The sequence below is a fragment of the Arachis ipaensis genome, chromosome B7, assembly GCF_059453495.1.
Source record: "Arachis ipaensis isolate K30076 ecotype BB chromosome B7, ASM5945349v1, whole genome shotgun sequence".
NCBI classification, from domain to species: domain Eukaryota; kingdom Viridiplantae; phylum Streptophyta; class Magnoliopsida; order Fabales; family Fabaceae; genus Arachis; species Arachis ipaensis.
The window spans coordinates 21,696,452-21,721,123 of NC_142442.1; the positions used below are offsets into that span (position 1 = coordinate 21,696,452).

Consider the following 24,672-nt stretch of genomic DNA (forward strand, 5'->3'; position numbering starts at 1 on the left):
CTGTCATCATGTGGACTGACTGATCATAAGATAGCTCAAACTGTCCTGTTTGAAGATAATACAGCATGCATTGCTCAACTTAAGGGTGGATATATCAAAGGTGATAGAACAAAGCATATTTCTCCAAAATTCTTCTTCACTCATGATCTTCAAAATCAAAGGACAATTGATATCTAACAGATCCGCTCAAGTGACAATCTAGCAGATTTATTCACAAAATTACTCCCAAAATCCTCCTTTGAAAGATTGGTGCATGAGATTGGGATGCGCCAATTTCGAGATATTAAATGATGTCGACAAAAGGGGGAGACTGTATTCTTTTTTTCTTGGTCAGGTTTTTTCCCATTGGATTTTTCTTGACAATGTTTTTAATGAGGTAGTCCCCATCACAAAGGATATTGTACTCTTTTTTCTTCACTAAGGTTTCTTCCCACGGGATTTTCCTTTAATAAGGTTTTAACGAGGCATATTCTTAAATAGACATCTAAGGAGGAGTGTTATAATAACAAAGGATGTGTAACACCCTACCACACAAAGCTTTACGCTTAAGTCGTAAAACAGAGGTGATGTGGTATTACGACCTCTAAAATAAAATAAGTACATATAATAGCAGAAGAGTTATAATATGCTAGGAGCCTTGAAGGATAGGGAAAATAAAAATCGCGAGGTAAAAGCGCAACGCTCAAGGAACGAGTTAACTTGCATGCTAAGAAAACTGTAACTGTCAAACATAAGATAACAGAAGTAGGAACAGAGTGCCAAAGATACAAAATAACAAGCTCCTAACTCAGCCTGCGAAGTCAAGACTGGCCGGAGAATATTTACACATATATACATACATATCCAAAACCCAAAAGTACATACACACAATCCTGCCTTTCCATAAACCTCTAAGAGGATCAAAAAGGACAAGTTATGCGGAGAGAAAGCTAAGTACATATATATACATCACTGTACAACAAAACTATACAACAACACTATCCAGTAACCCCTCCGCTTTAAGAGTCCAGACGCCTAACGAGATGGCTCCCGACCTGCATCTGAAAAACAACAACATAGTATGGAATGAGAACCGGAGGTTCTCAGTATGGTAAAGGTGCCACACACATAATATATAAGGTCCTGGGAATGCCAGAGGCAATCCTAGAACGCCGACACTCAGATTGTAGAGCTTAAAGTATTAAACAGAAGCCATAAAAGGTGGTTTCCTAAAAATATTTAATCCTAACTCAACTTAACCTTAAATCTAAGTCCTATACTGCCATTCCTCCATACCTCAAATTCCATCATGCATTTTCACAGACAAATAAACAGATAAAGGCAAACACAAGAAAGTTACAACTACTGCAGGTAACAAATACACATTTAGCATGACAAATACAGATAGGCATACCCAATTAGAGCACAAGCAAGTAATTCAAGTAATATGCATATGATGCATGCCTGTCCTATGGCTGATGAGGCTCATCTGTCGGTTATCCAGCCAACCCGACAAGTCTGAATTGTCCTTAGACTGTCCCCCGACGTGCATCCCCAAGAGTCTATGCATAGATTTTTCTCAAATAATCAATATTGCTCAATGGGGGTAACATTCCCGGGAATTTATATAGTGCCCGGTCACACTTACGTCGTAGGGTCAACAGAGTATCGAGTTTTCAACCTGGTACACGTGGTGGCAAGCCACGGCACTTAATCCAGGGAATCTCGTATCTCAGATTATTCAAATTCATAAGCCATATAAATAATTCAATTATAATTCATCAACATCCACATCATTCTCAATTGCATCTCATTCATCATCATACATTAAACATGTTCAATCCTTATCCTTCATTATATCACACCTCCCATTCCGTCCATCAATAGTTCCAATTCAAAACATAAGTCATTCTTTTCTAAATGAATCAAACTTAAAACATGCTCATTTTCTTAATAACTCAAAATCAAACCATATAACCTTTGAATCTAAATCTTTCTAGATAATCATATAACAAAATCTCTAATCTCTAATTTTTATAAAATTTCGGCAGCATCTCCTCTAAAACTCGGACTTTGCCACCCTGTTCGGGTCCAAACCTGTATTCTTTTCAATTCAACATTTCCTTCCTCATTATCATAACAATCTCCACAAAAAATCTACCTCAGATCAACAATTAAACTCATACAAAATTCAAATCCAACAACCAAAATTCAACTAAGAGTCATAGTTCACAAATCCTAGGCTTTTAACACAAAATACCTCAAATCAATAATTCATCGAATCGTTAATTAATCAACAAGCACCAAACCAACCATGTTCATCAATAATAACATTCAACTATAATTCTTTCCAAATTAACATAACAACATTCACCATCCAAAATTAATAACTAATTATCCAATAAACTTCAACCAATTATATTCATCGACAAATTACTAAATATTAAATATACACTTGCATTCCAACTTATCCTATGGTCATCTAGCCTAAGTTTTCACAGAACATTATATATTAAATGCAAGAAACCTAAACCATACCTTAGCCGATTTCCACGTAACGACCAAAGCTATTTATTCAAAACCAAGACAACCCCTCAAAACTCAACTAATCCGCTTCCTCCAAGTTCCAGTATTCACAATTTCAAGCTCCAATTATTTATTTTCAACCTAATACACATTCATAATACATATATACCCAATTTAATACTCAAAGCTCAAATTTAATGAAAATAAAATAGAATTATCGTATCCTCACCTTACCCAAGCTTCACATAAGCAAGAGTGAACGTTTCTCTCAAGCTAATTGGATCCTAAAACATCAAAAATCAAAGAAATTCAATATTCCCACTTAAAATTCGAAAATTGGGGGAAGATGAAGCTGAGAGTGATTAAACAAGTTACCTATGAAATTGTTCCGATAGAAATGTAGAGCTCGACGCGGTGAACGCGTAGCCGCAAACGGTGCGGCGATCGGAGCTCGAACGGAAGAGTTACGGGATTTGGAAAGTAACGTGAGGGTTACGGGATTTTTCTCGTTTCTCTTCTCCCTGGAAGCTGAAAGCTTCGTTGCTGCAGTAATGAGGGAGAAGACAAAGCTGGGTTCATTTAATAGGGCTGGTCCGGTTGAACCGACAGCCCGGTTCGGGTCTGGTTCAACCGGTTCGGTCTTTTCGGTCCATTCTTGGACCGTTTTCTTCAAAATTAGTGTCAAAATTCTCGTTTCGATGAGCTCTACCCTATTTTGATATAATATTTGCATTTCTAATCCTCCTTATTAAAAACTAATTTATTAACTAATTATCTACTAATTTAACCGGGGTTTACAGGATGTCTATTAATAATGTGGGCGGCTAGGCTTTTCAAAGCTTAACTTATCAATACAAATTGAGAATTAACGAAGGTGGAATATTTAAATTTTTGTATTATAAATAGAGGGTAAATCCTCACGTAACATAGATACAACTGATAATAATAAACTTATATTATTCTCTCTTATATTCTTTACTACAATATTAATAAATATATTAATTATATTGTGATAATAATTATGATAAATATTACTATTAAAATTATATAATTATACTTTTTATTTTATATTTGTTATCTCTTTTTTATTTATTTATTTCACAATATATTTGACATTTTGACTATTTGTAAGTCACTTTAATAAAAATTCTATTATAATTATGGTGGATATTAAATATATGTCTCATTACATGTAATGATTGAATCAAGATACATAGTTATGTGACTCATTTCTTTTTCACACATTCTATGGTTTTGTTTTAGTTAGTTAGATGAGATAAAACAGAAAAATCCTTCTACTTCTTTATCATTCTAATTTATTATAACCATTGCAAATAAAATAAAACCTACCAAAAAATAAAATAAACCATTACAAATTATAACTGAAAGACTTAAGTCCTTATTAATGTTGAAATATAATAAAAAAGATAAATTCTAAGGCACTCGTTAAAGTTTCCGAAATATAAATTTTAAATTGGTAAGTTAAAAAATTAAGTTTTCAATATATTTACTAAAAAAAATTTAATAATTTCAGTCTCTAAATAAAAACACCCAAAACAATATCCGCAACAAAACTCAAATCGTAAAAATACAGTAGAAAATTTTAAAATTTAGACTAAGATTATTGGTAATTCTTTTAAATATGAACAATGTTTAAAAATATGGTAGACATCTTGCTCATAAATTTATGAGTAATACCTTAATAAATTTTAAATCATTACTTAAACTTTCATTTCATTAGAAAAATTAGTATTTACATCAGATTGTTTATTTTATGGATAGACTAATCTAAAAATTTTAAAAATTATTAGAAATTATTATGTTTTTTATTAAATAATAATAAAAATTAATTTGTCTAATTTTTTATTAAAATTTAATGTAAAGATTAATGTCAATAATATGTCTAATAAAATAAAATATTAGAGAATAATTTAGTAATGATAATTTATTAATTATTAAATTGTTCGATTAAAAATTGTTTGAGGATTAATTTTTTTTTTTTTGGACATAGGTTTGAGGATTAATTTAAAATATTACACTAAATTTAATAAATAAAACTACATATAAAAAGTCCATTACATTCTTATTTACTCAGGTTGTAAAATTAGAACAACTCCTTATCAAGTCCAAAAAAAAAAAAAAAAAAAAACAAAAATTAGAATGAGTCAATGGTGAATTGAGTAATGAGTGTAATATTGAAACATCTTTAAGGGTGTAATTGCAATTATATTAGATTTGGTGAAATTAGTTTATGATAGTGAGTGTTGGTGCAGAAGCCAGAAAAGAAACAGAAGGAAAGAAAGAAAGAAAGAATGTACCGAGCATCACCGCAGTCGCAGGTTCCGCTGTCGCGTGCACACTCTGTTTCCTCCTCCGACGCACAAAGACCCAACCTCAACGCTGATCCAAAGGGTCTCGAATCTTCTCTCCAAAACCTCCTCACCCTCCATAGCCACAACTCCCTCATCCTCCGCCACCACACTGGTACTTCAATTTCTCCCTTCAATTCCCCATATTTCTAATCATTTTTATTGCCCCTTTTTCTTTTTCTGTCAAAAGATTTGATCTTTTTGGTGTTCTATCCATGCCCATTTCATTGATTTGGTTTCTTTTTTTTTGGGGAAGCAGAGAAAGCGAAGAAGGAGGCAATCAAGAAAGCTGAGAGAGTTTCTGAGCTGTTAGTGGAGGCTGTGAATGGTGGGGTGCAAGATTCTTTCGTGTATGAGAAGCGAATAGAGCAAGAGATTCGAGCTCTTTCTGCCACTGTTGCTAAGTTCATGAAACAAACGGATCAGTGGCTTGCTGCAACTCATGCTCTCAACACTGCTGTTAAGGTAGTACTTACCTTTCTTCGTTTCAATCCTTTTTATTTTCTTCTTAATTCGTTTTATATACTAAAATGTTACAAGTTACAAGGAGGGTGTTGCATAGTTTGTCATTTTGTTGTTTTGTTTTGGTTGAGTGTTGAATTTGGAATTGCTTAGACGATTTCGTATCTATATGATGATGATGGTGGTGGTGGTTGTAGTTATCTTTTCAGAAATGTTATTTGGTACATTGTGTTTAGACATAGTTGTCAATATGGTCGATCTACATGTGTGGATTTCAGTTATGTAAGTGTTAATGCATATCTAGTGTTCATTAACCGTGCAGATTTTTAGTTAACATTGAGTTTGAAACTTAGGTAACTGAAATCCATACTTATTTGAACTGCAATCTATAGAACGGTGATGATCATCTCTGAAAACCATATACAAGTTTGGTTACTCAGGAGGTCTAAAAGGCTTTTCAAGGGAATCGGGAAAGGTAGGGTTAGCGAGTATAACTCATTGAGGACTAGAAGCTAGAAGGCATTAAGTACTTCCTCACAGAAGGCCGTTTTCGCGAAATGGTTATGTAAAATAGGGGGATACATCAGGAAAACTAGATTACTAGATTTCGATAAAATAGCTTAGCTTAATATAAACTTTCATCTGCACTTATAGGAAATTGGAGACTTTGAGAACTGGATGAAGATCATGGAATATGATTGTAAAAGTATCACTGCAGCTATACAGAATATTCACCAAGATTGATCTTGCAGAAAGTTGTCATGCAAGTTGCCACGTAATAATTCTAATCCCATTTTCATTCAATTTTCTATTTCGAGTATAATACCCTGTTATTATGTAATCCTGTTACATTTTATGTGATAATTTGATTTATTTATTTAACGAAGTATCCAGCTTAAGGAAGAAAAAATAGTTAATATCTTTCTTGTGAATGATAAATTAGGTATAATGCCATCAAGCTTACTGAATGCTTCATTTGAAAAATAGAAGAAAAAAGGGTTCCCTTATGCCTGTTATCTAGGTTGAGAGTAGAAAACATTGATCAAGGATTGCTTTGGCTTTGACCTAGTGTTCTGTTCTTTCTTTCTTTTCCTTATCCGCTTCCCTTTAGTCATTTTTCCTCCTAGGAAACATGTGGCATTCCTTCATTAGGATGTGATGGAACTGAATTCAGAACAGTGTGCTATTCTTATGACTTTATGGGTTCTACGCTAATATGATACTGCCAAGCGGCGACTTAGTTCTAGCTAGATGTTTGTAATCAGCTTGTTAAGGATACTACATCATGTATTAGGAGCATACACGCTGCATATAGTTTCACTTGATTTATGCTCTTGCCTTCTACCAGTACATTCAATTCTAGATCCAAAAAGTTTAGTAGTGGGGCAAAAATAATATATTTGCACAATAAATAACTTTTATAACACAGGGTCAAACATGCATATATAAGTATACTTTCTAAAATGTCTCCCAAATCTTTGTGGGAGCACTAGGCCCCCACAACACAACATATAGAATATCCCAGAGTTGTTTTGTTCGTGATAGTAGTGGTACTCTTTGTTGTCATTTCATGGAAATCATAGGCCTTACCGCCTTACTGCTTACATTATAGTTAAACTCATTCTTTAACTTTATTTCTATATCGCCTCTAACCTACTGCCGAGATCTAGACATTCATGGCAATAAGTCATATTTGGCTTGAAGCCGATTTTCTTTAGTTTACAATAACTGTTGTGTTTAAAGAGTCACCATGATTGTTGCTTCACATGACCGCTAAGGAACAATTTTTCCCTAATCGCTGTCAAATTTGTTAGGCTGAAGGAATCGCCGAGGCCCTCGACTCCTCGAGGGCTAACGTTAGCTGTTTAATTTTCCTTTAGATTTATGAGTAAGCATACTTTGTAGTCTCACCCTTTTAATGAATTTTTTTTCCCTATAAGAAGCCTGACTAGCTGTGTAGGAGTCTCAGTAGCTGGTTTAGGGTGCATCGTTGTTTTTGTTCTCTTAAGAAAAGTACCTTCTTCAATATTCAATAAACATGATACTTAGATTATGTAAAAAGAAAGGGACTTAAATTTGTGTTGCTTGTTTGAATAAGCTTCTAAGGTATTATTGTTAGTTAGGTTTTGGAGGAAAGGAGAGGGGAAGAGAAGGCTTGAAATGTAAATTTTATACGAAGAAAATAATTAATTTTTGCCTTTTATCAAGAAAAAAACAGGTTAAGAGCTGCTTCTGTCCATATCTTTTCTTTTTATCTTTACTTTTTATATTTCAAAAAGATTTATCCAAACACCACCATTTGTCCGGCTTTCATTTTTCTTATGCACCATGGAAATGAACAAAACGGTTATTTTATTTCTCTAGTGCTAGATTTGCACAGATGAATTGAATCATAAGGTACATGCTGATTTTCTTCTAATTCAACCAAAGATCACTAATTCTCAAACCTCTATAATTTCCACCATATATTGGTAGTATTCCCACAATAATTTGAAGAGATGAGCACTCATCTGACTCATGTATGACCTCTATATTTATAAATGCATTCCATAGGTTTGTTCTAGGAGTGACATGCATCATCAAAAGCAAACTGGATTGCAGAAGTGCCGTCTAACAAGATGTCACCTGATATTGATATGCTTTGCGAGTATCGGTTTCGCGACATGTATCGCAGCTTGTCTGTAACAAAGGAGCTTCGTTCTCAGTATTCGGCCTTAGTAGACAACCTGCAACCTCTTAGTATTGTTGCAGTTTTCCCAATCTAGATTAGCAAATGTAGGAGGACATAGACTGAATGAAGTTGGAGGATGAGTACCTTGCCAAGTGGCTCTACAAGTATATTGAAACCAATACCAAAGCAGGATTTGATGTATTGATTTTAGGTTAAATTACACTATTAGTCATTATAGTTTCACCAAATTTGTAATTAGGTCTTTACACTTTAAAAGTTTTCAGTTGGGTCGTTACACTTTAAATATGCTGAGGCATATTTGTTAGTGGTGTGAGATGGATGAAATAAAGTCGAGGCAAAAGCCCGAATTTTCAAGCTCCTTACATCTTCAAACAGACAAACACACCTCTCTCTCTTCTTCTTTGCTTCACGCTCTATCTTGTAAATATCTATATATCTGCGTATTAAACAATTACCAAACCCCACCGGCACTACGAGTGCACAGATGGTGGTTGTGACAGCAGTGGCTATAGTCATGATAGTAATTGCAGTGATAGTGTTGATGTTGGAGTAGATATGGTGATAAACTGACTATAAAATTAAGTAATGGTGAATATAGACGAAACACGATATGAAAAAGTTGGGAATAGTAATTTTGAACAACAAAATTTTTTTAAGAATCATTTGATTTTTAGGTAAAATATTAGAAATTAAAATAATATTTTACTCGTATATTTAAAACTCAAGAATTAAATTGATTCGAATAAATTGAATCTTCTCATCTGAAATATACAGTGGCACATCTTGCCAACGAGATACATGTAGTTTTTTAATTTTCGTATATTTCGTTTACAGTGTAAACGAGATAGATGTTATCTCGTTTATACTGTAAACGAGATATATGTATTTATAAATAAATAAATATAATTTTTAAAAATAATAAAAAATATTAATGTTTTTAATTTGACCAAACTCTTATAAATGGAATGTTTCAAATAATAAGAAAGATAAACCGTCCATTTTAAATAATAGAAAAAATGGATTGTCTATTTATCACGTTAACACGATTACTTTGAAAGCACATAAGTGCACTTTTAAATTGTCCACTATTAACACGGTTATCTTGGATTGACTCTTAATAGGAATCATCCAACCAATCAATCCATCCTCATTGAGTTCTTTCTGGATAAGGTTATTTAAATTATATTTCAAATTTCTATGTACTTGCATGCAACAAACGAAATTTTTATGTACTCTCATACAACAAATAAAATTTTAAACGAAATAATTAAATATAATTTTTGAAATTTCAAATTTAAAATTTACGAAATTTCGTTTGTTGCATGGGAGTACATAAAAATTTGAAATATAATTTAAAGAGATAAGTACTGTTTTAGTCCCTAACGTTGAGGGTTAGAATCAAAATCGTCCCTGATGTAATTTTCGACTTAAAATCGTCCTTAATGTTGCATTTTATTTTAAAATCGTCCTTTCTAATAAAATTTTTTAATTTATTCCTAAACTACCCATACTTTAATAAAAAAATTATAAAATTAAAAAAAAAAGAAAACGCGTTGGGGGGACGAAAAGGGTATACGAAGGGGAAGGGGGAGGGAGAGGGGGAGGGGGAAGGGGGGACGGCACCGGCGGCGAAGCTTGGAGCCGCCTCTGCCTCTGCCTCGCTGTTGTGACCTCCGTGGAGCCCGCGTCGCTGTCGCCTCGGCTGTTCCCACCGCCGCTGGATCCGTCGCGTGCGTCGTCCGAGGAGCCACCGCCGTCCTTGCTCGTCGTCTCCCTTAGAGCCGTCATCATCGAGGGCTAGCAGAGAGAGAAACGCGAGAGTCAGGGTCACCACCGAGAAGAAAAGGAGCTGTGCTCACGCCGCCATCGCCACCGATCCACAGCCACTACCGCGAGGGCTCCGCCACCGTCGCCCCAGTGCCGTCGTTTGTGACCTTCGTCGCCATCGCCGTGAATGAAGTCCGCTGCTGGAACTGGTCGGAGGTTTCCGTTACTCATTCTGATTCTGTCCTGTTTCGGGAATGTTGCTGCCACCACTGGAATCACGAACCGGAAAGGAGAGGAGGCCGTTTTCTGTTGTCATTGTTGCTGCCATGAAAACTGGTGCTGAAAATTGCTAACGGAACTGCTGTGTTTGATGATTTCTGTTGTTACTGTTTCTGTTTCTTGGTTTGGTGTTGTTTGGTGTTCTTGTTCTTGGTGTTGGTATTTGTTGCTCTTGTTTGGTATTCTTGTTCTTGGTGTTGGTGTTGGTTGGTGTTGGTATTGGTGTTGGTGTTTGTGTTTGTGTTTGTGGTGGTGGTGTTGGTGTTGGTGTTGGTGTTGGTGTTGGTGTTGGTGCTGGTGCTGGTGGTGGTGCTGGTGGTGGTTGTGGTGGTGGTGTTGGTGTTGGTGTTGGTGTTGGTGTTGGTGATGGTTGTGGTGGTGGTGTTGGTGTTGGTGGTGGTGGTGGAGGAGGTAATTGTGCTGGTAGTAGTGAGGGTATTTTTGTCCAAAAAAATTAAAAGGACGATTTTAATACGAAAAAACGTTAAGGATGATTCTAAATCGGAAATTACGTTGGGGACGGTTTCGATTCTCACCCTCAACGTTAGGGACCAAAACAATACTTAAGAGTCAATCCAAGATAACCGTATTAATGGTGGGCAGTTTAACGGTGCACTTATGAACGTGTTAACATGCTTATTTTAAATGGACCGTCCATCTTCCCTCTTATTTAAAATGGACGGTTTATCTTTTCTATTATTTGAAACATTTCATTTTTAAGAGTTTGGTCGAATTAAAAGCATTAATATTTTTTATTATTTTCAAAAATTATATTTAATTATTTATAAATACATATATCTCATTTACGAGATAACATTTATCTCGTTAACAGTATAAGAAAATTGAAAACTACCTATATACAGTGTAAATGAGATAACAGAAAGATATTTATTTCGGTAAATATTTTTTTAAATTATTTATTTTGGTAATTATTATATTTAATTTATTTATTAAAATAAAAAATCCTGCCAAACTGTGTACACGTAAATGTAAAAGACAAGAAAGTAAGTGTATCACCAAGTAAGGGTGTTCATAGATTGGGTGAAACCGGATTTGCTCTTATTTAGACCTGGCCTTAAATATATACCAGGTCTATTTTTTAGACTCTAACCTGGCCCTAAACCCGATGAAACCTAAATATTTTCGGGCCACAACTATACCGGGTCTAAACCGGGTGGAAATTGGGTCTTTAAAGTTTTAACAATAATTTATAAAGAAACCTATTTATAAATAAAGTTATTTATGATGCACTTATTTATATAGAAGAAACTTGTTACCAAAAATTTGATATCCATATTTGAACTTGAATTTGTCCATAAATTCTAATTTGATGCTTCTTTGATCTATTTTTTAATTTAACAAGTGTGATTAAAAATAAAACAATAAGCTTATAATTAATATAACATAATATTACTTTTTTAGTTCCTTTAGGATGCATATAGGTCGGGTGAAGTCGGGTTCACTTTGACCTGGACTCCGACCCAAAATAATGACCGAGTCTATTTTTAAGACTCTTACCCGACCCTAAACCTAGTAAAATCACACAAAATTAGCTTCTAAAATGTTCGGAGCTGGATCGAATCTTCAAGTCGGACTGGATTATGTGCATCCCTATCACCAAGAATGCATTGGTTTTGGAATTATTTTGACACTAAGTCTTTTTAATGAAATAGAAACTTTTTGTTACATGTAGAATGCAGTTCTTTCGAATCCTAGTTTTGTATTGTTTATTCAAAACATCCACATAAGATATTAGATCACTTTTGAATTATGATATACGGACACTGATATAGAAATTGAAGTTTTTTTTTGAGAAATTGAGAAATTGAAGTTTTACCTTTTGTTCGACATTCACTAGAAATGGCAGAACAAGTACCGCAGAGCATTGACATTCAAGTTCTTGCAAACCTGTTGAATCAGGTTAATCAGCTACAAGCCGTGCGAATGCGAATCCGATCATGGATCTGGTGAGCCCTTATTTTTTGCATCCTGGAGAAAGTCTAGGAATAATTTTAGTTTCAATAGTCCTTGGTGCGAACAATTATCATGTATGGGAAAGAGCTATGTGGAGAGCGTTGAAGTCAAAGAACAAATTAAAGTTTGTTGATGGTTCCATTACTAAGCCAGCACAAGAAGACTCTTTGTTTGAAGCATGGGATAGGTGCAACACCTATATTATGTCTTGGTTGAACCTTTCTTTGAGTTCAGAGATAGCGCAAAGTATTATGTGGATGAACAAAGCTGCTGACATTTGGAATGCGTTGAAACACAGATATTGTCAGGGTGACTTGTTTCGAATTGCGAAATTGCAAGAAGAGTTATTTGCAACCAAACAGAATGATTTGAATATTACTACGTATTTCAACAAATTAAAAGGACTTTAGGAGGAATTAAACAATTTTTCTCCTATACCAACTTGCAAGTCTTGTATTGGAGAGTGTGAGTGTGGTCTTGATGTTATGAGAAAACACAAAGAAGACATGTGTATGAATGCTAAGAGGCCTCAATATATAATGATCAATATCTTGTTGTGAGATCACAATGGCAATACCACCCGAACCCGCGGGTACCCACCCCGCCCTAACCGCTCGGCGCGGGTAATTACCCGTCCCACACCGGGGCGGGTTTTTAGCGGAGCGGGTTCTTGGGAGGGGCGGGGCGGGATCGGGTTTAGGTAATACCCGTCTCGCTATATATATATATATATATATATATATATATATATATATATATATATATATATATATATATATATATATAATTTTAATATATAATATGTATAATATATGTAAAATAATTAGTAAATGATTAATAATATTGTATTATATTTAAATTTTTACTTTAATTTATATTATGTATGTGATGATGGTTATATAAATTTTGAAATTTAATTTTATTTATTGGATTTTAATAATTATAGGGGCGGGGCGAGTACCCGCAGGGACGGGTTAGGGTTCAACGTTTTACTACCCGCGGGTAGAAACGGGACGGGTTCAATGCGAGTTGTTGTACGGTGGGGCGGGGTCGGATAGAGTAAAAACCCGCCCCTACCCGCCCCGTTGCCACCCCTATATAAAAGTCACTTCCCGATGTTGATGCTGTATTTTCGTTACTTCTGCAGTAAGAACAACAAAATGTGGAATCACTTGAATATAAAATCTTGATGGCCAACTCAAATACAAAATCAAATTTTGCCATGAAGCCCCCAAACAAGCTCAAACATGAGAGAAGAAAGAGACTTCAGAAGTAGAGGTGGTAGAACCACTTATGGAAAGGGCAGCCGAACTCAAAATCTGTCATGGATTGAATGGCATATACTAGTATATATTGATGTAAGTTGATGTTTATATCAAAAATTGTATGTCTTGAAAAATTTGTATATGCTCACGTTAAAGACATTCATTTTTGTGGTCTTAAAATAATAATTAGGAGTGCCAAATGAATTGGCTAGTCTCTTCTTATTAAAAAATTGATAATAAGTGAGTTGACCCACATTTTGTTATGTTAAAATAAGTGGTTAAAAAAAAAATTTACTTTGCTCTTTATATAACTTTTTTGTAAATTTTTAAATTTTTATCAAGTTTATTAAAATACAAAAATGGAATTCTTAACTTCGTAACTAATAAATTTATAAAAAATACTTGATAAAATTAATAAATTAAAAAATGATTTAAAAATATAAGAAAAATCTATTTTTTTTATGTAAAAAATAGTGGGTGCTGCTTGTCACCCTGCCAAATTAAAGCATGTGGATTAAGTGGGATGGGTTTGACTATTAATTATATTTTTTTAGTGAACTCAATTTTCAAATTAGTTCCTCCGTTTTTATTGGTGAATTAAAGGGTTTATTTTGATTTGTTTGTCACCACTACAAAAAAAAAATGTTGAATATTATTAGATTTATAGAAAAAAAAATGAAATTAATTCGCCAGTAATAAATTTATCATCGGATTTTGTGTCGGTTCTAATTCGACGGTATTAACTTTGTCAGTAAATTATCAGATTTTGTTGTCTGCCGGTAATTTTTGGTAGATTTAATGGCGGATTTAGCTTTTAAGCTGCGAATATCTGGTGTTAGTTACCGGCGAATTTTTTCTGACGGTAAATTTGGCGCCAAATTATTTTGTTCTCGCATTTTTACCATCGGATATTTTTGCCGGAGAATCTGACGGTAAGTTCTATTTTTTTTTTATGAAATTAGTGGTAAAATTCTAAATTTTTTATTTAAATTTATTTTTTACATAATTAGTAGTCAAATTCTAAATAATAGAAGTCAAATATATTAAATTATCAAGTGCACGAATAAAATTAAAAGTCAAATAACAAAGAATATGATACAATCAAACAGTGTATAAAAAACTCTAATCACTGAAAGTTGTCATCATCATCGTCGTCTTGCTAATCCTACTGCCGATCACATCAGTACACTCTTGTGTACATCAATAGAAAACTTAGGTTTAGTACATCTATAACTTAGGTTTAGTACATTTATAACTTCGAAGTAATCTATAAAATTCAATTATATTTAGAATTTTTTAGAAATTCTGGCAGAGTTTTATCTATAACTAGAATGTGTCAACCACTATAATCATCAACAATTCACTTAAACAGCATCATCTATCAACAATCAAGAATTATCACACACAAAATTGCAATTCAAACCTACTAAACTGAATCGAACATATCTTAATAACCTAAGTCCACTAAAACTAGTAAATTGAATGTCACTAAATTAAACTGACTAACTAAAATGATTTACATATAAAAGACTTAAAATAGTACTCACGCTGAAGTCCCATCAGGCCAAATCTTCATCCATACGATGAGAGGTGGTGGAGGGGCATCTAACTGCGATTTGTGAGAGGATTCCGGCAGCGTGGTGTCTGTCATTGGAGGCGTCGTCGTCGAGATAGTGTTTTGCTGAGTGGATGAAGGTGATGGAGGAGTCCAATCTGACAAAACAGACGAACGACTTCCTGGCTGCAGGGGTGGTGCAGCAGTAGGAGCCACGTAGGTGGGATTAGGGACCATGATAAACGACTGGTTCTGTGCACCCATTGCCTGTGATGTCACAGGGGTAGTCGGCGTAGAGGGGGACGACTGAGAAGACCCAGAGATTCCAGTAGAACCCCTCCCTCAACCACGACCACGTGGTCGATCTGTGTACACTTCTATTTCTCGTCATGTCTGCAAAGAGAATATCAATTAACACTAATCACAAATACAATGTACATTTATATCAAATATAAAATTTATAGACATTTTATATCACATAAATCAGCAAATAGAACACAAATTCTGTGTACATTTATATTATTTGAAAAAAATTGGCATAATCTCCCCTAAAGTTGGACATATATCCACCTTTACGATTCATATAAATCCAACCAACCTCAATCATGAATTAAAACTTACAAACAACCACAACATATCCAAAATAACCTAATCAGTTAACTAATTAGTTGAGTTCCTAACTACTTAGGTGTTTTAATTTATTCATAATCAAACCAATAACTTAATCAACAACACCACAAACATGTTTTAATTAGAATCAAAACAAATCGGAATCAAATAATGAATACAAAATTATGATAACAAATCAGAACCAAATTTATAATAACAAATCAGAATCAAATAATTACGAACATAATTATAATAACAAATCAGAACTAAAATAACGAACACCAAATTATAATAACAAATTAGAACCAAAATTATAATAAATTATAATAACAATCAGAATCAAATAACGAACACAAAATTATGATAACAAATCAGAACTAAACTTATAATAATACAAATCGAAATCAACTAACAAACACAATTATAATAACAAATCAGAACCAAAATTGTAATAACTTATAATAACAAATTAGTATCAAATAACGAACACAAAATTATGATAATAAATCAGAACCAAACTTATAATAATAAATCAGAACCAAAGTTATAATAACAAATCAAAACCAAAATAACAAACACAAAAAGAAAATTTAGAAGCATTACCTAAGCACCAGCGCCAAGAAGAGGGCAGTAGAAGCGGCGGCAGCAGCAGCAACAAAAGCAACGACAAAAGCAGTGACAACAACAACAGCAGAATCCAACAACAACAATAATGACAAATTTAATTTACAATATATAAGAGTTTTATGTAATCATCTAATCGTTATTGTCACATTAATGGAATTAACTAACTTTTAAATTACGTATGAATTTAACTAGATATAAATGTAATTAAAATTAAATTCTTTTTATACATAAAGAATATAATTGATAATGTAACAGTGTGTTTATCTTAAAAAAGGCAAGTTACTTAAATAGAATAATTAGAACCCGAAATGATCAAATTGCAACTTTTCCAAACTGAAGACGCAATTGCAACTTTCTCATATCTATACAAATCGCTACTGGTAGCAGCAGATTCAGAATCAACATAAATCGCTACTACTAGCTGCGGTTTAAAACTGAAGCAAAAACTGTTATATGCAGTAGCGATTTTTGAAGGAATAATAGAACAAAGTATAAACCGCTATATGCAGTAGCGGTTTATGTGTCATACTCATCACTCTTGGAATCAGAACTTATCTCATCATCATCATTAATACTCATCACATCATTTTCCTGGTCATTGTCAAAGTCACTGCCTACAGAGTAATCGGAATCACCACTCTCCTGATTATAATCATTGTGTACAATATACAACAACTCAGCACTGGGAACATCAGTTGCAGCACTAACTTCTCCATATGCTTTTGGTCTTACCTTACTTACCGACATGTACAAAAAGAAAGGAGCAAAGAGGATAATCACCTCTCTGAATAAGCCAATCAGAGATCGAACTGCTACTGAAACTGCCATCTCACGTGATTTCTTATACAAAGCAAGATCTCGTAGTAAGTGTGTTTGGTTTAGCAAAAATTAAACAAAAATAATAAAATGAAGATAGAAGATGAAGAAGGATAGTTGAGAAATAAAATAAAAATGACCTTGCATATAAAAAAGATGAAGAAGGTGAAGAAAGATAATTGATGATAAATAAAATGAAGATGAATGTGTATATATAAAAGTAAGAAGGTGAAAAAGGGTAGTTGAGAGAATAAATTTTACAATCAATTCTCAATGATAAGAATTGAAAGTAAATGTTACAAAATGTTGCTTAAGTAAATGTACGTTTGAGGGTAAAAATCATGTTAAAAAAAATTATCCAAACAAATTTGGTCCAACGTTCAAGACTTTTAAAGGTGCGTTCATGCTTCTGAACGCTAAACCAAACATACACTAAATGTTCATTCATTAACTACATTCCAAAATTTAAAATAAAGGAGAAACTTAACAATGCACAAGACATTGGTAACAGAAGTTCAAAAATAAAGGAGACATTTTCCAATTCTAAGATCAGAGTATGCAACAACACGTAAACCGCTGCTATCTCCAGTGATTTACACTCGTCCTCGTTTTCATATACACCGCTATTGTCTATAGCGGTTTATGCTTTGTTCTAGTATTCTTTCAGAGACTGCTGCTACATATAACGGTTTCTGCTTTAGCTTCTCTTCACGTAAATCACAGCTGGTAGTAGCGGTTTATGTTGATTTTGAATCCGCTGCTAGATTTCTATAAATATAAAAAAATTACAATTAAAAAGTTGTAATCCGATCATTTTAGATTCTAATTATTTTATTTGAGTAATTTGTTTCTTAAAAAATAAGAGCAAACATATATTATGGAAAAAAAAAAGCCAAAGTGATTGATAATATATAAGTAATGGAGAGAGTATTATTAAATTCTTGAGTTTTGCTAACAAGTATTCTAAATTTTTGCTTTTGTATTTTTAACACTTACCTTTTATTAGGATGGCTATTAGCAAAATTCTTATTATTTTCATTGACTTATACTTGTTTTATACTAATTAATAAGTCAAATTCAAACTAGCGTTTTACTACGTTAAAATATTAAAAACCGATAACATTTGACCATAATAAGTGTCTTAAAGATAATATATTAACAAAAATCCATAAAATTAATTATTGCACCTTATTTAATTAGTGGAAGACTTTTGTCGGATTGCCTTTTGAAAAAATATTTTTTTTTTACTATTTTAAAAAATTATTTTTTAGTAGACAAAAGCTATTTTACATTTAGATAGAAGATTTTTTTTAAATGTATAAAAAATATTTTTTATTTATGTTTTTTATAAAGTAAATTATTGTTAGTTTTTTAAAAAATAAATAATTTAAATTTTTTAATAAAAATGCTTTTCTAAAAATATGTATTTAAATATATTTAAAATTAAATAAAAATATTTTATTTTTAAAATAATTTTTTTTTAACTAAAAAAATCAATCCAAACCAATACTATTTAGTGTGTGTTTGAATTGATATTTGTAAAACTGAAGTTTAAATAAGGTGTTTGTTACGGTACGATGATAAATTCATACGTACCGATATATTAAAAATATGGACAAATAGTAATAAGTCACGTAGAATTTATTTTTCACATCAGTATTTATTTTTTTTATTTTTAAATATATATTATATCACCATTTTTACTAATACACCCCTTTTAACTAAATAAAAATAAAAAAATATTTTTAATTTAATTTTACTAAAGTCTTAAACATCCTTACTTTATTTGATTAGACAAAAATACCCTTTTAAATTAATCAAATTTTAGAATTCAATTAATCCTAATTTTATAGTTTCAAATAATTTAAATAACAAAACAAAAACATATTAAAAAAAAAAAACAAAAATCAATCGTTCTTCATATTCTCCGATTTCCCTAATTATTCGTGTCCCCCTCTAAAACAAATCAAAACATATCAATAAAACTAAAAATCAATCGCAAAATCCTAGCCTTAGGTTCTTTCCCACCGCCGTTCCCTGTCTCAGCGCTTCCGCTTCTTCCTCTTCCCTCAGAACCAAAACATGAAAATACGAAAAGGGAATAAAAAGATCCTAAATAGATAAAAGAAAGAGATTGTTTTTTTTAGTTGGAGGAATACAAATTGGAAAGGGGACAGAAAAGAAAAGAAAACGTGTTTTTGAAGAGTAGAAAGGAAGTGCGGTGAATGGAATAGACGATTTGAGAGTGTTGAATGAGGTGAATATCTCTCAGCAGTGTGTCTGTGCATGGCGTCAGAAACGGCGTCGTTGGTTGAAACGATGACTGTGTCTGAGAAAACAGGGAAGCATAGAGGGGAACACGAATAATTAGGGGAATCGGAGAAGATGAAGAACGATTAATTTTTTTTTAATATGTTTTTGTTTTGTTGTTTAAATTATTTGAAACTATAAAATTAGAATTAATTGAATTCTAAAATTTGATTAATTTAAAAGGATATTTTTGTCTAATCAAATAAAGTAAGGATATTTAAAATTTTTTATAAAATTAAATTAAAAATATTTTTTTTTTTATTTAGTTAAAATGGGTATATTAATAAAAATGGTGATATAATATATATTTAAAAAAAAAAATAAATGCTGATGTAGAAAATAAATTTCACGTGACTTATTACTACTTGTCCATATTTTTAATATATCGGTACGTATGAATTTATCATCGTACCGTAATAAATGAGTAGGGATGATAAAAATGAGTTTGTACCCACATCATTTATAACTGGAGTTTTGATTTAATTATTACATCTTGTATTTAAATGTAAATGAGTAGGGATAGTTGCGGTTCCCCTCTATATAAACCCCACAAAACCGCATATGCAATTGAAGCATAACAATAAACAATGGCTCCCAATAATCTCCATCAATATATTATTAGTGTGGGTGTTATTGTTTCTTTGGCAACATTTTTGAACCCAACATACGGTGATGATGGGTTGAGTCCTGATTATTATAAGGGAGTGTGCCCTCAGGCATTGCCAACAGTACGAGCAGTTGTGAAGCAAGCAATCCATAGTGAACCACGAAATGGAGCATCTTTGTTGCGTTTGCATTTCCATGACTGCTTCGTTAATGTGAGTTATATATACATCTAAAAATAGATATTCTCATTCTTATTTTCATAATGTCACCCTTTTTTTTTACTTTATTCTACTGATTCATGCAAATATATAATGTCAAAAAAATCATGTATGAATAGGAATGATAACACTACCCAAACTCGTGGGTATTCATCCCGCTCCTATCCGTTCGGAGCGGGTAATTACCTGCCTCCATACCGGGGCGGGTTTTAACAGGACGGTTTTTGGGCGGGACGGGGTGGGATTTAGGTTAAACCCGCCTGGTATATATAATATATATATAAATATATATTTTTAATATATAATATATATATAATATATATAAAATAATTAATAATATTGTATCATATTTAAATTTTTACTTTAATTTATGTTATGTAAGTAAATGATGGTTATATAATTTTTAAAATTTAATTTTATTTGTTGGATTTAATAATTATAGGGGTGGGACGGGTATCCGCAGAGACAGGTTATGGTTTAACATTTTACTACCCGCAGATAGGAGCGGGACGGAATCAGGTAGCAAAAATCCACCCCTACCCGCCTCGTTGCCATATCACTATGTCTTAATATAAACCATATAAAATATAACATGATTTTAATGTGAAAATTAAAATATTATATAAATATTTAAATGTCTGTTATTTCAAATTTAACAAATTAATTAATGGTGAATTTTATGGCGTCTATAATTTATTGTCTAACTTTTGTCTAACTTATTATTTATGGTAAATTTTGAATATTTAATAATTATTTATTTTTATACTTTTAAAATTAAATATTAATTTTTAACCAATTTGATAAGTTAAACATACACTTTTAGATACCATAGCAATTACCTTAATTAATTAATACTCCTATAATTTACATTCAAACTTATTTATTGTTTATTGTTTATTTAGATTCATCAATAATATTTTATCATATATAAATTAATTTAATTTATAATAATAATAATAATAATATTTATTATTATTTTGGTGATAATCTCTTTTACTTTTAGTGACAATAAAAATAACTAGACATCTATTGATAATTAGATATTAATCATTTTATACTTTATACTTTGTTATTAAAAATTTTAGTGACAATTATAGCGGTCACCATTAAAAACTTTTTAATAATCACAAATACACTTTATAACTTGTCATTCTAATATATAATAATAACAAATATATAATTTTAACAAAAGATAAATTAACTAAAGGAAATAATGGTTATAGTGCTATTGCCAGTAAATTAGTTTTCTTGTAGTGACATAAATATGCGGAAGTTATATAATATTATTGTGAATGCTATAATGCTATGACACATCTAAATTATTACAGTGGTTATGGTGATTAAAAAATTTTGATAACACACTTAAAAATTATGGTAAAAATTAAGATGATATTTTTTTTTATCATTTGACAATATTTTTTAATTTATTTATATTTTTTATAGTTTTTCTTTATTTTTATTTTCAAATAATTAAAAATATTTTTCAATAGTAATAAAAAACATAATTTTTGTTATATTTTTAAGTATTGTCAAAATTTCATGGACATTATAACTACCATAAAGATAGATAATAACATTCATCATAGTAGATATATAACTTTATACAATACATATTGAAATCTTAATATAAAAGCGTTTAAAGAAAAATAAAGATGGTCTAAAGTGTTTAGAAAAAGTACAGGGCTGTGACGGATCGGTTCTACTAGATGACACTCCGGAGATGAAGGGAGAAAAGACAGCAACCCCAAATAACAATTCCCTTCGAGCATTTGATGTTGTTGATGAAATCAAAGCAGCTGTCGACAAAGCTTGCAATGGTCCTCTTGTCTCTTGTGCAGATATACTTGCTCTTGCTGCTCGTGATTCTGTATTCATTGTGAGTTTCACAAAATTCAATCTTTTATTTATATTTTTATTCAATTATAGTAGTTATACGTTAAAATTAACTATTAATATAAAATATATTTTAAAATATAAAATATACATTAAAAATGAATTAAATTATATATGTTTATACATATAGGGACTAATTTTTTGGAGCTGATTTTAACGTGTTTGATTTCTATATGAATATCATCCGTCAATGCTTGATTTGTATATTTATTGGAGTGAATATTTCATTCGGTCTCTGACAATCACCTCGAAAAGACAACGAGATCCCTAAAAAAAAAAAATACCCAATTTGGTTCCTGCTATTTTTTTTTGGAATTGATTAGCCCTTGTGCCAAAAAAATAACATTAACTTTTTTTTGGCACAGAGGCCTCGTTGTCCTTTTGAGATAATTATTAGGGATCGGATTAAATTTTTTTTTTCAAAAATCTCGTTGTATTTCGAAATAATTATCAGGAGCTATTTTAGGTTTTTCTCTATTTATTGTGTATTTGTGTTTTACCGGTGACTTTTGCAAAAATGGAAATGTTTTGTTAAAATTAAATCCGCAAAGGCCACCGAAGACAAATACTTAAGTAATTCCTTCAAATTATAGAATTTTCTCAATTCACCCCCTAAATATTGTTATTAAAAAAAAAAAGAATTCGTTCTAAGAGAATTTATTTTTTTAAAAAAAATACAATTCGCGTCCTAGCAATTTTATTTTTTAAAAAATTTAAGAAAAAAATTACACTTGTTCATATATTTCTATAAATAACTATATTATGTGTAAAATAAAATTAATTATTAATATAAAATATATATTTTTATACAAAATATACATAAAAAATAAATTAAATAACACATATATTTATACATAAATAAATAATTAATTATTAATTTTAGTATAAAAATAACATTTTTATTCTACAAATCACCTCCTACGTTGCTCATTTTTTGACATTTCACATTATTTCACATCATAGGAAATTTTTTTTTTCTCATATAAAACCAGGGAATAAATATATAACGATAAATGATCATACAAAGTTTAATCTATTTTAAAAGAATAAAACCAACATAAAAAATATTTGTCATACTCCATTTTTTTATATAAAATATCATGTGAAATAGACGCATGTTATCATATTTTACCTTCATCTTATTTAATTATAAATAAAAAATTATTTCAATATTTTACCAAGTACCAAAATACATAGATTGTGATTAAATATTACCTTTCAAACAGAAATACCATGACAATAGAAATAAAGCTTTTTAATTAATTTAATTATATACTAATATAATCATTTAATTATATCTATTCTTTTAAATTATTATTCACATGATTAATATAAAAATATTTATTTTTACTAATATGATATTACGTAATTAGACACAAATATAAAATTATTTGCGTTTACAATACATTAAAATAAATTAATATAACTATTTCTAAAGCTAATATATTATACTAGAAAGACAAAAAATCAGTTAAAATTTGTTTTATTTAGTATTTATTAATTATTAATTAATAAATACTAAATAAAACAAATTTTAACTGTTTTGGCTAATTTATTTGATGGTTACCAAATATTTCTTTATATATTAATAGATGGGAGGTAGACAATACTACTACAAAGTGTTGTTAGGCAGAAGAGATGCAACATCTGCAAGCATAGAGGATGCAAACAACCACCTTCCGTTGGCGACCACCGCCTTCTCCGATCTTCTCAGCCGATTCTTCCAGCCAAATGGGCTGGACCTCAAAGACATGGTGGTCCTCTCCGGCGCACACACAATTGGATTCGCAAAATGTGATTCTTTTAAAGCAAGGCTCTACAATGACACCAACATAGACTCAAATTTCGCAACATCATTGAAGCAATCTTGTCCTCCCAGTGGTGGTTCAAATTTGACAGCTTTAGATGTTAGCACTGCAAGTTTTGACATCAACTATTACAGTGATTTGTTGCAGAACAAGGGAGTTCTTCATTCTGATCAAGAGCTCTATAAGGGTGATGGTTGTGAGAGTGATCAGTTGGTGAAGCTTTATAGTAGTAACCCTAATGCTTTTGCTAAGGATTTTGCAACTTCCATGGTTAAGATGGGTAAGATTAAGCCTTTACTTGAAAATCAAGGAGAAATTAGATCTAGTTGCAGAAAAACCAATCGTGGTGGATATTACTAGTATGAGCACAAAAAACGTTATCAACATTTTAATTGCAACTATTTAAGTGCAAGGTCATGACACTTCATGTGTTCATATATATAACATATTGTTACTTTTCAAGTATATTTCAATTTATTTAATATTTTATATATATAACATATTTCTAATATATATATATATATATATGGATAGTAATTAATTTCAACAATTAAATAATAATTTATTGGTATAATATTTTAATTATTTTTAAATTATATTTTATATAAATATAGTTGATCATTTTATATTGTATAACTACTTACTATTTTTTACTCTGAAAAAATTCAAGTTTTAACTCCTATGTTACTGTTCATACGCTGACCTATTAAAAGAACCAGATCCAAAATGACTGAAGTCTAGCCAACATTCTACAATAACAATGTGCAAATCTAAATTACAACCTATTCGACTTTATGGAGGTTGGATACAGCAACGCAGGTCTAGTATTACTTATTTAAATGCGTAACTAATTCCTACAATCTCTCCTAATAATACAGAAAAAAGATCTCAACAACCACTCTAATAAAAGGGAACAA

The 24,672-nt window shown here is 31.3% G+C and overlaps 2 protein-coding genes and 1 long non-coding RNA gene across 3 annotated transcripts; 2 read left to right on the forward strand and 1 right to left on the reverse strand.

Moving 5' to 3' along the window:
* Positions 1–612: 612 nt before the first annotated feature.
* Positions 613–3,039, reverse strand: LOC107609723 (uncharacterized). Its single transcript, XR_015892301.1, has 4 exons — positions 2,881–3,039; positions 2,735–2,789; positions 2,518–2,646; positions 613–1,040 (listed from the first exon to the last, which is right to left on the reverse strand). It is a non-coding gene; the product is annotated as an uncharacterized LOC107609723 (long non-coding RNA).
* Positions 3,040–4,745: 1,706 nt separating this feature from the next.
* On the forward strand, positions 4,746–8,386 carry BLOS1 (GCN5L1 family protein). The gene is made up of 4 exons (XM_016311740.3): positions 4,746–4,989; positions 5,134–5,339; positions 5,991–6,111; positions 7,890–8,386. The coding sequence occupies exons 1-3, from the start codon at positions 4,818–4,820 to the stop codon at positions 6,078–6,080; spliced, it is 468 nt and encodes a 155-aa protein (XP_016167226.1). The 5' UTR covers positions 4,746–4,817; the 3' UTR covers positions 6,081–6,111; positions 7,890–8,386.
* An 11,431-nt stretch (positions 8,387–19,817) lies between these two features.
* LOC107608379 (peroxidase RIP1-like) lies at positions 19,818–24,115 on the forward strand. Its single transcript, XM_016310184.3, has 3 exons — positions 19,818–20,048; positions 21,736–21,930; positions 23,540–24,115. The coding sequence occupies exons 1-3, from the start codon at positions 19,818–19,820 to the stop codon at positions 24,113–24,115; spliced, it is 1,002 nt and encodes a 333-aa protein (XP_016165670.1).
* Positions 24,116–24,672: the final 557 nt, after the last annotated feature.

What these genes read in the sequence shown, in the direction of transcription:
- LOC107608379 (XM_016310184.3), top strand. Translation starts at nt 19,818, where the DNA reads ATGGCTCCCAATAATCTCCATCAATATATTATTAGTGTGGGTGTTATT. An exon ending in TCCATGACTGCTTCGTTAAT is followed by an intron (nt 20,049 to 21,735) that starts GTGAGTTATATA and finishes GAAAAAGTACAG; the next exon opens with GGCTGTGACGGATCGGTTCT. An exon ending in CTCGTGATTCTGTATTCATT is followed by an intron (nt 21,931 to 23,539) that starts GTGAGTTTCACA and finishes ATATATTAATAG; the next exon opens with ATGGGAGGTAGACAATACTA.
- BLOS1 (XM_016311740.3), top strand. Translation starts at nt 4,818, where the DNA reads ATGTACCGAGCATCACCGCAGTCGCAGGTTCCGCTGTCGCGTGCACAC. An exon ending in CATCCTCCGCCACCACACTG is followed by an intron (nt 4,990 to 5,133) that starts GTACTTCAATTT and finishes TTGGGGAAGCAG; the next exon opens with AGAAAGCGAAGAAGGAGGCA. An exon ending in CTCTCAACACTGCTGTTAAG is followed by an intron (nt 5,340 to 5,990) that starts GTAGTACTTACC and finishes CTGCACTTATAG; the next exon opens with GAAATTGGAGACTTTGAGAA.